The 13,077-nt window shown below is 41.7% G+C and overlaps 1 protein-coding gene across 11 annotated transcripts in view; it reads left to right on the top strand.

The window, feature by feature from the left end:
* The first annotated feature begins 1,917 nt into the window (after positions 1 to 1,917).
* The window catches only part of LOC115105804 (AP2-associated protein kinase 1-like), a 48,189-nt gene continuing 37,029 nt past the window's right edge, over positions 1,918 to 13,077 (top strand). For 9 of the 11 annotated variants that reach the window (XR_003859928.2, XM_029628205.2, XM_029628204.2 and 6 more), the window contains exon 1: positions 1,919 to 2,969. Coding sequence is in view for 10 of the 11 variants with exons in the window: in XM_029628205.2 (XP_029484065.2) it covers positions 2,810 to 2,969 (160 nt within the window). In the remaining variant the exon portion in view is untranslated. Of the gene's footprint in view, positions 2,970 to 13,077 lie in introns of all 11 variants that reach the window. The other 2 variants (XM_029628208.2, XM_029628203.2) reach the window with 1 other exon arrangement.

The raw sequence follows: 13,077 nt of genomic DNA, 5'->3' as shown, positions 1-13,077 counted from the left end.
GCCAGGTTTCCCCCAGATGTGACGGTTCAGGCCAAGGAGTTCAATCTTGGTGTCATCAGACCAGAGAATCTTGTTTCTCATGGTCTGAGAGTGCCTTTTGGCAAACTCCAAGTGGGCTCCAAGTGGGCTGTCACGTGCATTTTACTGAGGAGTGGCTTCCGTCTGGCCCACTCTACCATAAAGGCATGATTGGTGGAGTGTTGCAGAGATGGTTGTCCTTCTGAAAGGTTCTCCCATCTCCCCTTTTCCAGCCATTTTTAACTGTGTCGAGTTCACCGTCTTCCTCCCTCTCGCGCTTAGACCTCGTCTGCCTCTCTTTCCCCCCTCCAAAATCATAATAAAACACTGACAACTAAAATATGTTATTATTATTATTGGGGAGGGGGGGTTAAAAAACGAACCCCCAAAAGTGATTCAAAAGGTTATTCGAGGAACCATTAAAAGGGGTTCCTAGAAGAACTTATAGGTTTCAATTTGAAGAACCCCTAAAGGATACTCGAGGAACCGTTTCTTTTTAGAGCGTATGATAATACTGAACTTCTCCTGACACAACTTATTACTTTCTCAAGGGACGAAATTCCGGCTGTCAATCTCCGTAAAATCAGCACGAACCCTTCGGGATGTAGCGTTCAACAGTGCCATCCCACTTATAATGCAGCTGCTTTGCCTTGATGTAATTTCTTCATCAAAAGCTACCGTGACGCTTTTCAATTTCAAACAAGCGCGCTCTTCCAACCACCATCCCCTTGTCGTGATTCAGCCTGCCTTCTCTGTGAAAATGAATCCTGCTGATGAACCAACATCTTCTGAACCACATCCACATCCACATTCCTCTGAGATACACTGTCAATTGTGGGACCTTACTGTATATAGACAGGTGTGTGCCTTTCCAAATCATGTCCAATCAATTGAATTTACCACAGGTGGACTCCAATTAAGTTGTAGAAACATTTCAAGGATGATACATGGAAACAGGATGCACCTGAGCTCAATTTCGTGTTTCATAGCAAAGGGTCTGAATACTTATGTAAATAAGGTATTTCTGTTTTTAATTTTTAATAAATTTGCTAACATTTCTAAAAACCTGTTTTCATTTTGTCATCATGGGGTAGTGTTTAGATTGCTAAGGATTTGTATTTATTTAATCAATTGTAGAATAAGGCTGTAACTTAACAACATGTGGGAAAAGTCCAGGGGTCTGAATACTTTCCGAATGCACTGTATGTGAAACTGATAGATGCACACACTCTACATGTTAATGTTTTTATATGTAAATAGTAAAGTATTGTCTGTAATGTCTTTTTCGTTATATGTCGGACCCCAGTAAGCCTAGCTGTCGCCATTGGCGTCGTCTAATGGGGATCCCAATGAATCCAATCAAAAACAGGGTGGTGAATGTGCAAGGTGATGAGCTTGATGCAATTTTTTCCAATAAATATCGAGGGTCTTATTCTGGTGACATGATGATCGAAGCTTGGCTGCTGTTTGAAAAATATAAATAATATCGCTCACAATTGTTATACATTCATAATGGGGTAGCCTACGCACTTTATCTGCGAGTTGTTGGCTAGAGCGCATGTGCCAAGAAAGATTGGGCACATTTTCAATATAACAATTTTATGACAAAACCATCAGTAGAATTGAACATGCGATGGAAACCCATTTAACCTGTATTTTTCATTCGGTAGCCTACATGGGAATGTAACGGTAAAAGTGTTATGTGCACTACGTCATCCCGCACTGCATCTATAAAAAGCCAGTTTGATATAAACATATCTCTGGTGGGAAAATTTGCATATTTTTTTATGCATTTGAGAGTATTCGCATTCAAATCTGTCGCAAATTGGATAGAAACCTAGCTATAGATGCTCCCCACCAGTGTCCCCCCAATCGTAGAAATACAGATATCATGACTCCACTGCTGTAAGCCTTAGCAGGCAGCTGCTGCTATGTTGATGTTGTCGTAGTAGCCGAAGCTTGTATTAGCCTAGCTTGCATACATAACATGAACTACTAACTAGCTGGCTATTATTTATCTATATTTTCTAACGGAGCTATCAAACCAAATTGAGATCGAAAGTATCTAGCTCCAATCGGTATACTCAGTATCGGAATGACCATTTCCTGTCAGTTTGATATCCATTTCCTGTTGCGAAATAGCTAGCTAGCGGTTCGTGTGCAGCCTGCTGGCCGTTAGCTAATTGTAGCTAGCTAGATGATGTGTTGTAGTAGGCTTGGAAATAATCATATTTGCCGAAAGACATTGAATATGGAAGGATCGTGTAACATTTGCACGTTGCACCGGGGATATATTGCAACGGACATCATTTTTAGAGGATAACCTGGATAACCTTAGCTACATGAAATGTCATAAACTAGCCGCGGAGTTGGAGGGACCCACAACCTCCTGAACAGCTGTATTGATGGAGAAATGTCCTCCGAGACGATAGCAAATATAATACTGCACAAGGTTTAGCGAAATTATTATAGTCTGCTATCTTGTCTCTGTATCTAGTTTGTCAAGCAAATAGTAGACGGGTCATTCCGAGATTGCTAGCTACTTAGTCAATGATGAGATAGCTAACTGCTGCCAGTGCTGGTGAAGAAATCACAGCTGTTTTGGCATCTGCAAACAACAAGACTGGCTGTGTCAGACAGACCTTCGGCCTTGTCCAGAAATACAAGATTTGTGAAACTGGCACAATACATACATTTGTGAAACTGGCACAACTGTAAACAAGGACATTTGAACAGTCTGTATCGAAGTGAGGATAATTTTTCCTGATCATCGAGACTTGACAAAACTATAATGAGGAAGTTTTTTGATTCATCTCGTCGGGAGTTGGTCAGTTCTGGACCTGCTTCTGGAGGGGGTAGCAGTGGATCCAGCCATGCAGGTGGCAATTTAATTGGACGTTCATGTACAATTGGGCGGCACCAAGTCACTATTGAAGAAACAGTGGCCGAAGGTGAGATGTAGGAATTGATGCTTGTCTTTTGGAAACAATGTTTTGATGTTCATGTTGACTGAGAACATGGTCATGTGACATTTCAGTCAGACAGCAAACTGCAACAATGGTCAACATCAATCAGTCATTACCAATCAGGTAGCTGCTGCATGAAATATGGAATGATGGAATTCATTTATGCTCAAGCCAGAGGCAAGCCGAGGTTTCAGTGTGATATGACTACTGTATGCCATTGGTAAAGACATACTGTTGTGTCAACTTTTCACATGATGTACTCCTATTCCTGACACCCCTACATCTGACACACCCAACCAATGACTATTTCACTGTAGATGGATAAGCCATCGTGCCATATTGTTTGTAGTGTGGCTTTCATGGCATCAGTTTTGAGGATCAAGTGTGTGGCTGCTGCAAGATGTGACTTATGTCATATCAGTCAAATGACTGACAGCTCTGTCATTGTTGGAGCAGCATCTGCATTTGGTAAATTAATTGTCAGGAAATCCCCTTACGTATTAGGCACTTAAATGGACTCAGAACCGGCTGTTTTCGGTGTTCTATGAATTATTAAAATTAGTGACCATGGACACGAGAAGAGGCTCACTAGGAATGATAGCTAATTTTCAGGTACTGAAGAGCACAGAGAGAGATGTTTGGGGTGTCAAAGAATTTTTACTATTAAACAAAAGCCAATTGGGCACATTAATCCTGGCATTTTTGTAATTTTGACAACCCAATACCATGCAGATCAAGTTGCTGATTGTTTGATATCACTCATGTACTTGGTAGTGAAATCCAAAGAATCTGAAGATAATTGTACATTTACATTTGAGTAATTTAGCAGACACTCTTATCCAGAGCGACATACAGTAGTGAGTGCCTACATTTTCTTACTTGTCCTCCGCAAGCGCCATGCTATACCAACTGAGCCACACAGGACCATAATGCCTTGATGTGAGGAAGTGATGTGACATTAATGCCTGACCCCAGTTATCACATAACACTACCATTTTGTATCATACACCTGAGTGAAAGGTGCAGTGTCTGCATTATCCTGCACAGTAGAGTCATTTGTGTGGATTGTGTTCACTGATATGGTAATGATGTAGCCCTGACATCTTGTAAAATTAATTTACTTTGCACAACTTTCTTAAAGACTGCAACTTTGCTCTAACAACCTCAGTTCATGATGACAATGTTTCTATCACTTTCTCACATCCAATGCTTTTGTTGACGAGTAAGTCAAATTGCATCTCATGATTTCTGCCTATTCTGTCCATCCTTTTAGAGTGCCGCTTTGCAGTGTACACTGAGTCTGAAACATGGTGAATGGAGACAGTCTAGCCTATCCCTGCCTCAGTTTTAGCTCAGCAACTCCCACTGCAATATTGTATAGATCTACACAGTACACTGCAGTTTAAACACATTGAAATTCAACACCATTATGGTATAACATGTAGGCAATCAACATTGACTTACTGTAAATTCCATGCTAAGATAGTTAAGCTAGATATACTGTAAATTTCACAGCCTACAGTTGCAATGAAGATTACTAATTTAACATGATGCCACAAAGACAGTTGGCAGAAGATGACAAATAATGCTCTTATGGATTATGGATTGGGGTGTATGGAATGGTTAGGCCAATTTTATTTCTTTACTTCAATATCTTGTCTTGTCTTCTAGTCATATACAGTTGAAGTCAGAAGTTTACATACACCTTAGCCAAATACATTTAAACTCAGTATTTCACAATTCCTGACATTTAATACAGGAAAAGATTCCCTGTTTTAGGTCAGTTAGGATCACCACTTTATTTTAAGAATGTGAAATGTCAGAATAATAGTAGAGAGAATAATTTATTTAAGATTTTATTTCTTTCATCACATTCCCAGTGGGTCAGAAGTTTACATACACTCAATTAGTATTTGGTAGCATTGCCTTTAAATTGTTTAACTTGGGTCAAATGTTTCGGGGAGCCTTCCACAAGCTTCCCACAATAATTTGGGTGAATTTTGGCCCATTCCTCCTGACAGAGCTGGTGTAACTGAGTCAGGTTTGTAGGTCTCCTTGCTCGCACATGCTTTTTCAGTTCTGCCCACAAATTGTTTATGGGATTGAGGTCAGGGCTTTGTGAGGGCCACTCCAATACCTTGACTTTGTTGTCCTTAAGCCATTTTGCCACAACTTTGGAAGTATGCTTGGGGTCATTGTCCATTTGGAAGACGCATTTGCGACCAAGCTTTAACTTCCTGACTGATGTCTTGAGGTGTTGCTTCAATATCTTCACATAATTTCCCCCCCTAATGATGCTATCTATTTTGTGAAGTGCACCAGTCCCTCCTGCAGCAAAGCACCCCCACGACATGATGCTGCCACCCCCGTGCTTCACTGTTGGGATTTTGTTCTTTGGCTTGCAAGCCTTCCCCTTTTTCCTCCAAACATAACAATGGTCATTATGGCCAAACAGTCCTATTTTTGTTTCATCAGACCAGAGGATATTTCACCAAAAAGTTCAATTTTTGTTCCCATGTGCAGTTGCAAACCGTTGTCTGGCTTTTTTATGGCACTTTTGGAGCAGCGGCTTCTTCCTTGCTGAGCGGGCCTTTCAGGTTATGTCAATATAGGACTCATTTTACTGTGGATATAGATTTATTTGTACCCGTTTCCTCCAGCATCTTCACAAGGTCCTTTGCTGTTGTTCTGGGATTGATTTTAACTTCTATCACCAAAGTACGTTCATCTCTAGGAGACAGAACGCAGGTACACCTCCAATTGGTACACCATCCACAGGTACACCTCCAATTGACTCTAATGATGTCAATTAGCCTATCAGAAGCTTCTAAAGCCATGACATAATTTTCTGGAATGTTCCAAACTGTTTAAAGGCACAGTCAACTTAGTGTATTTAACCTTCTAACCCACTGGAGTTGTGATACAGTGAATTATAAGTGAAATTATCTGTCTGTAAACAATTGTTGGAAAATTGACTTGTGTCATGCACAAAGTAGATGTCCTAACCGACTTGTCAAAACTCTAGTTTGTTAACAAGAAATTTGTGGAGTGGTTGAAAAACTTGTTTTAATGACTCCAACCTAAGTGTATGTAAACTTCCGACTTCAACTGTAGTTTCATAATGAGACTGGAATTAAATAAAATGTTATTTGTTACATGTGTCGAATACAATAGGTATGGACTTTTACAGTGAAATGCTTACTTACAAGCCGTTAACCATCATTGCAGTATCAAGAAAAATACATGTTAATTAAGAAATAAAAGTAATAAATACATTTAGAGCAGCAGTAAAAATCACCATTATAAGAGTAGTTATTCAATCTTCCACTCTTCTATCCCCATTAATTTCAATGGCGGAATGCAAGATACAACATTCTAAACTGAAATCATGGCCACAAAAGGAAAAATCAGAATGTTCAAACTAAAACATTTTGAGTGCTTAAAAACAAATTCTATGGATTATTGAAGCAAATTACAAGGTTTAGACAAACCCAACCTGCTGCAAACCAAATGCTAGCCTAGTAGCATGAGGAAATATTGTCTAGATGCTTTTTTCCAGGGGAGATTAAGTTTATAAATTGACTGTCTGGGCTGTGGGACAGTGGATGCACATTTGATAAGATGTTACAGTACTAACTCTAGCCTACTTTTCATTGATTGCACTTCGGTTGCGTCATGCCATTGTTGTGAAAGTTCTCAAAATGCCTCTGCCATATTGCTGCTCAGTCATTCTGAATGGGGGCTAATAACTTTTGTCAAAATTAAACTACATTGGTCTGTAAATACAATGATATAGGAGTTGGCAAATAATTAGTAGGAAACAACTTTGCCATCATTATGATGTCATCAAATTTACTTTGGAGTGATGGCAATGTTTACGACATGTAAAGTCAATCTGGCGACATCACAATAGCTACGTTTCCAGATTTTCATGCAAATATTCAAAAATCCACATAAAACAATGCACATTTTCCCAACAGACATGTGCGTGGTGATGTACACTAAGTGTACAAAACATTAAGGACACCTTCCTAATATTGAGTTTCACCCCGCCCTCCCTTTTGCACTAATTTCTTTGGGGCATGGACTCTACAAGGTGTCGAAGCGTTCCACAGGGATGCTTCCCATAGCTTTGTGAAGCTTACTGGATGTCCTTTGGGTGGTGGACCATTATTGATACACACGGGAAACTGTTGAGCGTGAAAACCCAGCAGCGTTGCACTTCTCGACACAAACCGGTGCACCAGGCACATGCTACAATATCCCGTTCAAAGGCACTTCAATCTTTTGTCTTGCTCATTCACCCTCTGAATGGCACACATACACAATCCATGTCTGAATTTTCTCAAGACTTAAAAATCATTTTTTAACCTGTCTCCTCCCCTTCATCTACACTGATTTTGAAGTGGATTTAACAAATTACATCAATAATGTTACAGTCATCGTTGCATGAAGAAGTGACCAAAGCGCAACGTGGTAAGTGTTCATGATTTATTAATAGAACTGAACCCTGAATAACAAAGAGAATGAACGAAACAGTTCTGTCTGGTGCAGACACAAAAACAAAACAACTACCCACAAAACACAGGTGGGAAAAGGCTACCTAAGTATGGTTCTCAATCAGAGACAACGATAGACAGCTGCCTCTGATTGAGAACCACACCCTGCCAAACACACAGAAATAGAAAACATAGAATGCCCACCCCAACTCACGCCCTGACCAAACCAAAATAGAGACATAAAAAGGATCTCTAAGGTCAGGGCGTGACAAATAAGGGATCAAAGCTGGACTCTCATTCACCTGGAAAGAGCAGGTGTCCTTAATGTTTTGTACATTCTGTGTAGTGCACAAAACTACCTTTTGCCGTTAAATTCCCATGTACCGAATAAAAGATACAAGTTAAATGGGTTTCCATCACATTTTCAAATCGACTGATGGGTTTTCTCATAAATACATCAAATCAAAGTTTATTTGTCACGTGCTCCTAATACAACACATGCGCCGATTACAACCTCACAGTGAAATGCTTACTTGCAGGCTCTAACCAATGGTGCAAAAAAAGAAAAAAAAGGTATGTGTGTGTGTAGGTAAGTAAAGAAATAAAACAACAGTAAAAAGGCATTTGAAAAAAGAGTAGCAGGGCTATATACAGACACCTGTTAGTCAGGCTTTTTGAGGTAGTATGTACATGTTGGTATCGTTAAAGTGACTATGCATATATGATAAACAGAGAGTAGCAGAAGTGTAAAAAGAGGGGTTGGCGGGTGGTGGGACACAATGCAGATAACCCGATTAACCAATGTGCGAGAGCACTGGTAAGTCGGGCCAATTTAGGTAGTATGTACTAGTTGACCGATTAATCAGAATGGCAGATTAATTAGGGCCGATTTCAAGTTTTCATAGAATCGGAAATCTGTATTTTTGGGCGCCGATTTAGCAGATTTTTTTTTTTTTTTACATATAAAAAAAAATATATACCTTGATTTAACTAGGCAAGTCAGTTAAGAACACATTCTCATTTTCAATGACAGCCTAGGAACGGTGGGTTAACTGCCTTGTTCAGGGGCAGAACGACAGATTTTCACCTTGTCAGCTCGGGGGATTCAATCTTGCAACCTTACAGTTAACTAGTCCAACATTCTAACCACCTGCCTCTCATTGCACTCCACGAGGAGACTGCCTGTTACGCCTGTTACGTGAATGCAGTAGAAGCCAAGGTAAGTTGCTAGCTAGCATTAAACTTATCTTATAAAAAACAATCAATTAATCATAATCACTAGTTAACTACACATGGTTGATGATATTACTCGTTTATCTAGCGTGTCCTGCGTTGGATATAATCGATGCAACGCTGGGGATTGATTTAACAACAGCAGATTTGCGAACAAAGCACAATCGTTGGACGACTGTACCTGACCATAAACACCAATGCCTTTCTTAAAATCAATACACAGAAGTATATATTTTTAAGCCTGCATATTTAGCTAAAAGAAATCCAGGTTAGCAGGCAATATTAACCAGGTGAAATTGTGTCATTTCTCTTGCGTTCATTGCACACAGAGTCAGGGTATATGCAACAGTTTGGGCAGCCTGGCTCATTGCAAACTAATTTGCCAGAATGTTACGAAATTATGACATAACATTGAAGGTTGTGCAATGTAACAAGGATATTTAGACTTCGGGATGCCACCCGTTAGATGAAATACCGAACGGTTCCGTATTTCTCTGAAATAATAAACGTTTTGTTTTCGACATTATAGTTTCCGGATTCAACCATATTAATGACCTTAAGGCTCGTATTTCTGTGTGTTATTATGTTATAATTAAGTCTATGATGTGATAGAGCAGTCTGACTGAGCGATGGTAGGCACCAGCAGGCTCGTAAGCATTCATTCAAACAGCACTTTAGTGCGTTTTTCCAGCAGCTTTTCGCAAGCACAGCGCTGTTTATGACTTCAAGCCTATCAGCCAAATGGCTGGTGTAACCAATGTGAAATGGCTAGCTAGTTAGCTGGGTGTGCGCTAATAGCGTTTCAAACATCACTCGGTCTGAGACTTAGATGAGTTATTTCCCTTGTTCTGCAAGGGCTGTGGCTTTTGTGGAGCGATGGGTAACGCTGCTTCGAGTGTGGCTGTTGTCGATGTGTTCCTGGTTCGAGCCCAGGTAGGGGCAAGGAGAGGGACGGAAGGTATACTGTTACACTGGCAATACTATAGTACCTATAAGAACATCCAATAGTCAAAGGTATATGAAATACAAATGGTATAGAGAGAAATAGTCCTATAAATACTATATTAACTACAACCTAAAACCTCTTACCTTGGAATATTGAAGTCTCATGTTAAAAGGAACGACCAACTTTCATATGTTCTCATGTTCTGAGCAAGGAACTCAAACGTTAGCTTTTTTACATGGCACATATTGCATTTTTACTTCTCCAACACTTTGTTTTTGCATTATTTAAACCAAATTGAACATGTTTAATTATTTATTTATGCTAAATAGATTTTTGTTGATGTATTATATTAAGTTAAAATAAGTGTTCATTCAGTATTGTTGTAATTGTCATTATTACAAATACATGTAAAAAATCAGTATCTGCTTTTTTGGTCCTCCAATAATCAGTATCAGCTTTGAAAAATCATAATCAGTCGACCTCTAGTATGTACATGAATGTATAGTTAAAGTGACTATGCATATATGATGAACAGAGAGTAGCAGCAGCGTAAAAGAGGGGTTGGGAGGGGCACACAATGCAAATAGTCCGGGAAACCATTTGGTTACCTGTTCAGGAGTCTTATGGTTTGGGGGTAAAAACTGTTTAGAAGCCTTTTTGTCCGAGACTTGGCACTCCGGTACCGCTTGCCATGCGGTAGTAGAGAGAAAAGTCTATGACTGGGGTGGCTGGGGTCTTTGACAATTTTTAGGGCCTTCCTCTGACACCGCCTGGTGTAGAGGTCCTGGATGGCAGGCAGCTTTGCCCCAGTGATATACTGGGCCGTACGCACTACCCTCTGAAGGGCCTTGCGGTCGGGGGCCGAGCAATTTCCGTACCAGGCAGTGATACATCCGGTCAGGATGCTCTCGATGATGCAGCTGTAGAACCTTTTGAGGATCTCAGGACCCATGCCAAATCATTTTAGTTTCCTGAGGGGGAATAGGCTTTTTCGTGCCCTCTTCACGACTGTCTTGGTGTGTTTGGACCAATCTAGTTTGTTGATGATGTGGACACCAAGGAATTTGAAGCTCTCAACCTGCTCCACTACAGCCCCGTCGATGAGAATGGGGACATGCTCGGTGCTCCTTTTCCTGTAGTCCACAATCATCTCCTTAGTCATGGTTACGTTGAGGGATAGGTTGTTATTCTGGGACCACTCGGCCAGGTCTCTGACCTCCTCCCTATAGGCTGTCTTGTCGTTGTCGGTGATCAGGCCTACCACTGTTGTGTCGTCAGCAAACTTAATGATGGTGTTGGAGTCGTGCCTGGCCATGCAGTCGTGGGTGAACGGGGAGTACAGGAGGGGACTGAGCACGCACCCCTGGGGAGCTCCTGTGTTGAGGATCAGTGTGGCAGATGTGTTGCTACCTACCCTCACTACCTGGGGGTGGCCTGTCAGGAAGTCCAGGATCCAGTTGCAGAGGGAGGTGTTTAGTCCCAGGTTCCTTAGTTTGGTGATGAGCTTTGACGGTACTATGGTGTTGAACGCTGAGCTGTAGTCAATGAACAGCATTCTCACATAAGTGTTCCTTTTGTCCAGGTGGGAAAGAGCAGTGTGGAGTGCAATAGAGATTGCATCATCTGTGGATCTGTTTGGATGGAATGCAAATTGGAGTGGGTCTAGGGTTTCTGGGATAATGGTGTTGATGTGCGCCATTACCAGCCTTTCAAAGCACTTCATGGCTACGGACGTGAGTGCTACGGGTCTGTAGTCATTTAGGCAGGTTTCCTTTGTGTTGTTGGGCACAGGGACTATAGTGGTCTGCTTGAAGCATGTTAGTATTACAGACTCAATCAGGGACATGTTGAAAATGTCAGTGAAGACACCTGCCAGTTGGTCAGCACATGCCCGGAGCACACGTCCTGGTAATCCGTCTGGCCCCGCAGCCTTGTAAATTTTGACCTGTTGAAAGGTCTTCCTCACGTCGGCTACAGAGAGCGTGATCACACAGTCGTCTGGAACAGCTGATGCTCTCATGCATGCCTCCTTGTTGTTTGCCTCAAAGCGAGCATAGAAGTGATTTAGCTCGTCTGGTAGGCTCCTGTCACTGGGCAGCTCGCGGCTGTGCTTCCCTTTGTAGTCTGTAATAGTTTGCAAGCCCCGTCGAGCGTCGGAGCTGATTCAATCTTAGCCCTGTATTGACGCTTTGCCTGTTTGGTGGTTCGTCGCAGGGCATAGCGGGATTTCTTGTAAGCTTCCTGGTTAGAGTCCCACACCTTGAAAGCGGCAGCTCTACCCTTTAGCTCAGTGCGAATGTTGTCTGTAATCCATGGCTTCTGGTTGGGGTATGTACGTACAGTTACTGTGGGGATGACGTCCTCAATGCACTTATTGATAATGCCAGTGACTGATGTGGTGTATTCCTCAATGTCATCTGAAGAATCCCGGAACATGTTCCAGTCTGATAGCAAAGCAGTCCTGTAGTTTAGCATCTGCTTCATCTGACCATTTTTTTATAGACCGAGTCACTGGTGCTTCCTGCTTTTATTTCTGCTTGTAAGCAGGAATCAGGAGGATAGAGTTGTGGTCAGATTTACCAAATGGAGGGCGAGGGAGAGCTTTGTACGCGTCTCTGTGTGTGGAGTACAGGTGATCTAGAATTTTTCCCCCCTCTGGTTGCACATTTAACATGTTGATAGAGATTTGGTAGAACTGATTTAAGTTTCCCTCCATTAAAGTCTCCGGCCACTAGGAGCGCCACCTCTGGGTGAGTGGTTTCCTGTTTGCTTATTTCCTTATACAGCTGACTGAGTGCGGTCTTAGTGCCAGCATCTGTCTGTGGTGGTAAATAAACAGCCACGAAAAGTATAGCTGAGAACTCTCTAGGCAAGTGGTGTGGCCTGCAGTTTATCACAATATACTCTTTTTCAGGCGAGCAAAATCTAGAGACTTCCTTAGATTTCGTGCACCAGCTGTTGTTTACAAGTATGCACAGACCGCCCCCCCTTCATTTTACCGGAGTGTGCTGTTCTATCCTGCCGGTGCAGCGTGTATCCCGCTAGCTGAATATCCATGTCGTCATTCAGCCACGATTCCGTGAAGCATAGGATATTACAGTTTATCTCCCGTTGATATTCGTGATGGTACCTCTTCTAGACTATTGTCCAATGATTTCACGTTGGCGAGTAATATTGATGGTAACGGCAGCTTTCCTAGTTGGCTTCTGCGGGTCCGGACGAGGCATCCGTATTTGTCCTCTGCGTCGCTTCCTTTTGTGAATAATTGCTATGTCTGCCCTGTGGGGTGTTTGGAGAATATCGTGTGAGTCCTGCTTGTTGTTGTTTTTGTTGTTGAAGAAATCTTTGTCTAATCTGAGGTGAGTGATCGCTGTCCTGATATCCAGAAGCTCTTTTCTTCCATAAGATACGGTTG

Source organism: Oncorhynchus nerka, linkage group LG22 (genome assembly GCF_034236695.1).
Source record: "Oncorhynchus nerka isolate Pitt River linkage group LG22, Oner_Uvic_2.0, whole genome shotgun sequence".
NCBI classification, from domain to species: Eukaryota; Metazoa; Chordata; class Actinopteri; order Salmoniformes; family Salmonidae; genus Oncorhynchus; species Oncorhynchus nerka.
The sequence above is the reverse complement of the archived record's forward strand: the minus strand, read 5'-3'. Positions and strand labels throughout refer to the sequence as shown.